The sequence below is a fragment of the Pinus tabuliformis genome, chromosome 8 (assembly GCF_031772625.1).
Source record: "Pinus tabuliformis cultivar Carrire ecotype Pingquan chromosome 8, CPIR1, whole genome shotgun sequence".
In the NCBI taxonomy this organism is placed as follows: Eukaryota; Viridiplantae; Streptophyta; class Pinopsida; order Pinales; family Pinaceae; genus Pinus; species Pinus tabuliformis.
The window spans coordinates 1,305,596,667-1,305,600,341 of record NC_142294.1 but is presented as its reverse complement, the minus strand read 5'-3'; the positions used below and the strand labels follow the sequence as shown (position 1 = coordinate 1,305,600,341).

The following is a 3,675-nucleotide window of genomic DNA, read 5'->3' as shown; positions in this document are numbered from 1 at the left end:
CTGCGTCCACATGCAGATATTCTTCTGCTCCGCTGCGTGCCCACGCATTGTTCCTTTTACTGCTCTGCGTTCTGTTGTTTCAGGGACGCACCCAAAGATACTATCGCGCCGCGTCTTTCGCTACAGAGACGCACCTGAAACACTATCACGCCGCGTCCTTCTGCTTCAGAGACGCACCTGAACCTTGATCGCCCTGCGTCCCCACGCAGGTCTCTCTCTACTGTGCTGCGTCTCGGCGCACTTGCCCTTTACAGTACCTGCGTCCCGGCGCACTTTCCCTTCACTGAACCTGTGACCCTTTAGATATAAATGATATGAAGGCTTCAGGACAAACCCAAACAGTCAGATCTACAGATCTGATCATGCGCCATAGAGATCACAGTCCATTAGAAGATTCGCCCTCTTAGATCTGGACTAGATCTCACCAAATAAGATATTCAACCCAAGACAATTGCTCAATCCAAATGAACTCCTTTTCTTTATATAGGCAAGCTCCTCCCCAAAACATGGAACAATACCACGAGCCGACACCATAGAAACACAAAACCGTCGGCTAGATACCACACAAGAAACCCCCACGTGCTTTTCTCTGCCTTGAAATGTGTGCACTGGGTAGACGCACCCCCTGAACGGCTGGTCGGCGTCCCTGGACGCGGGTTCTGCATGGTATACCTGCGGGGACGCATTTTCTGAACCGATTGCCTGCGTCCTTCTTAAATTTCAACAAACTGAGAGCCTTACCACCGGAGTTTCCATCAAGTACAACATCTGTAACATATAGTCATATCAGAAAACATAATGCCAACAACTTTTTGGCAAGACGGGGCACATTTTAGTGGAAACGTATATGGTTCTATCGAGTCATTTAAGCACTCATGCAAGCTCTTGCAGTTTTCCCATGCCATTTGCACAGACCATGGGTAATTTCAAAGCTCAACCAAGAGTGTGATGGTAGGTAGAATGAGAGTATTGGAGCTCGAATAAGCAATTGAAGCATGGAGCATTAAGATCAATCTCGCCGGTCACCTCTCCTATGTTCCAGAGAGTACTGGAGCTCGATTAAGCAATTGAAGCATGGAGCATTAAGATCAACCTCACTAGTCACACCTCCAATGTTCCAGAGGCTCAAACGAAAGTAGGCACTCTATATTTTTTGTCTTTCTTGTTTAATATTTTGGAAAAATTAATCCAATTAATTAAAAAAAACAACCATGTACAAAAACCATGAAAATCAATTAATGAAAAAATAAATAAAGAACGATACAAAAACCATAAAAGCCACAAAACAACCCTTCAAAAGAACTTAGAAAATCACAAACCAACCAAGAAAACCACAAAAAATCATAAAAAAAAACCTTCAAAATAACCTATAAACACTTAGAAACCATAATTTAAGTTTTCAATTTTTTTCTTACTTACAATGTTTTGTTTATTAAATGTGTATTTTCAGATTTTGAATCGTAAAACATTTTTTTCTAATTATTTTAAGTTTTTCTTTAGGAATTTTGTGAATTTTTTTTTTTTTTTTTTGTTATTTAAAATGCATTTTAATTTTCTAACAAATTTAACCAAGAATATACCCCAAAAAACACTAAAACAGAAAACAACCAAACTATAATCAATAGACATGATGAATATGGTTGCTCATGGTAAAAATCTATTTATAAAATAAGAAATTTTATTTTATATTATTATTTTAAAAGTAAATTAATTAATATTTTAAATATTTTTTAAATAATAAATATAGTACACTTCTAGTTAAAAAAATTAATTTTTAATGTTTAAAGTTAAAAATCTAACAATATATATATATATATATATATATATATATATATATATATTTAACTTAGTTAATATATTATATTTATCTATATATAAGTATAACACACACATATATCTAACATAACATAATTATATTTAATTATTATTTAACTATAACATCACATAGTTATATATTATAGTTCTATATATAAAATATAACATAACATAGTTTTATAACTATTTAACCTAACATATATATATATATATATCTATATATATATATATATATATAATGTAACATAATTACCAACGTAGATCCATCTTAACTCTGGATCTATCAGACGCCGAGAAGGATCAAATCTCTCGAGGTGCAAACCTCTTTTTTTAGTGCAAAATGCGAGGAAAGGTTTAGACCTTGAGAGATTTGATCCCTCTCGGCACTTGATAGATCCACAATTAAGATGGATCTAGGATGGTTTCAATCATGCAATGTCACAAAATTATGTTGAACATATAACTAACATGCTCATTTAAATATATTTAATATGTCTACAATTATATATTATGAGAATACAAATGTTGAATACAAAGTTAGAATGTTGAATGATTGAAAATGCAAATAATAAGAATATAGTCAATCAGAAAATAGTTTACAATGTGATTGATCTCAATCTCTCTTCTTCTTCTTTTCTTACATCCACACATGCTACTTTTTCCATCTTTACATATCTATCATATGAAAAGGGAGGTTGAAATCATAGACCATTCATATCTTTAACTCGAGATATTGCAGTAGACATCATACGCTCTCTCTCTTGCTTCCTAATATTAATAGTAGACTTCTCCAAAGTCAATCCTTGTGACTTATGTATTGTTAATCCCCAAGAAAGTTTCAAAGGAAGTTGTTTTCTAGTATCTCTTACAATAGGTGTAATAGTAACTGTTTGAGGGGATGAATCAGCCCATGGTACTCCCATATAATTATCAAGTGTTACTAAAACATATGTGGGTAGTTCTGGGGGTGATTTTCCAGGTTTATACATAATTTTTTCTACAATTGCAAGAGCACCATTTACAAGTCCTGCATCATTGCATATGTTTGAAGTAAGCATCACTTGAGCTCCAAATGGAATGAATAACTCAAGTTCCATTTCTTCATCATCTATTTCCATGTAGTTTACTTTTACTTTTGTAGCAACACTGGCTACAATGGGACAAGTTAGGCTTCTTAAACAAAGCTTATTATGCTTTTCTAGATCATCATTTGTTGCAAACAAATGTACTTCCTTATCAGAGGACTCTTTTGTGGAAGGATCCAAGAATGTTTTTGTACAATTCACAAGTGATTCCCAGTGTTACATAGTTGGTATTGCATCCCTTACATTCATTAACTAATGAAAAAAAAAAAATTTTTGATTGCTTTGTCCATCTCATCGAAACAAGGTATCAAGGGTCACAACCATTGTGAATGGGTTCCCTAATTATTTTTCAATATCTTCACACGCATATATAGGTTTATGAAGAACAAGAGGAAATTGTCCCAAATCACCGACTAATATAATCGACCTCCCACCAAAAATAATCTTCTCATTTTCTTGGAAAGCCTATCAAAGTCTCTTATCAATGTTTTGTAATAAATTTATTCTAACGAAACTCAATTCATCCATCAAGATATACTTCACATGCTTCAACTCTTGTTGTAGGTCATTAAACTTGGTCCTTTCAAAGGTAACATGTCTTTGATTGGAAGTTGAAGTGCATCATGAATTTTTCTTGCAGATGTGTTGAAAGTTGCAACCCTTGTAGGAGCTAAAATAAGTAATGGACTCTTCTCCAGAAAGGACTCAACTTCAAGGATGTTTTTAATAGCCCTGATCAAATAAGACTTTCATGTACCTATCGTTCCTTGGATTA

The 3,675-nt window shown here is 34.0% G+C and overlaps 1 protein-coding gene across 1 annotated transcript; it reads right to left on the bottom strand.

The window, feature by feature from the left end:
• Window positions 1-2,516: 2,516 nt before the first annotated feature.
• On the bottom strand, window positions 2,517-2,933 carry LOC149240264 (uncharacterized). The gene has a single exon (XM_089370122.1). It carries the CDS (start codon window positions 2,931-2,933, stop codon window positions 2,517-2,519), a length of 417 nt encoding a protein of 138 aa, XP_089226248.1.
• Between the last annotated feature and the right edge of the window lie 742 nt (window positions 2,934-3,675).

Coding starts and splice junctions, on each gene's coding strand:
- LOC149240264 (XM_089370122.1), bottom strand. CDS start 2,933: ATGGAAATAGATGATGAAGAAATGGAACTTGAGTTATTCATTCCATTT.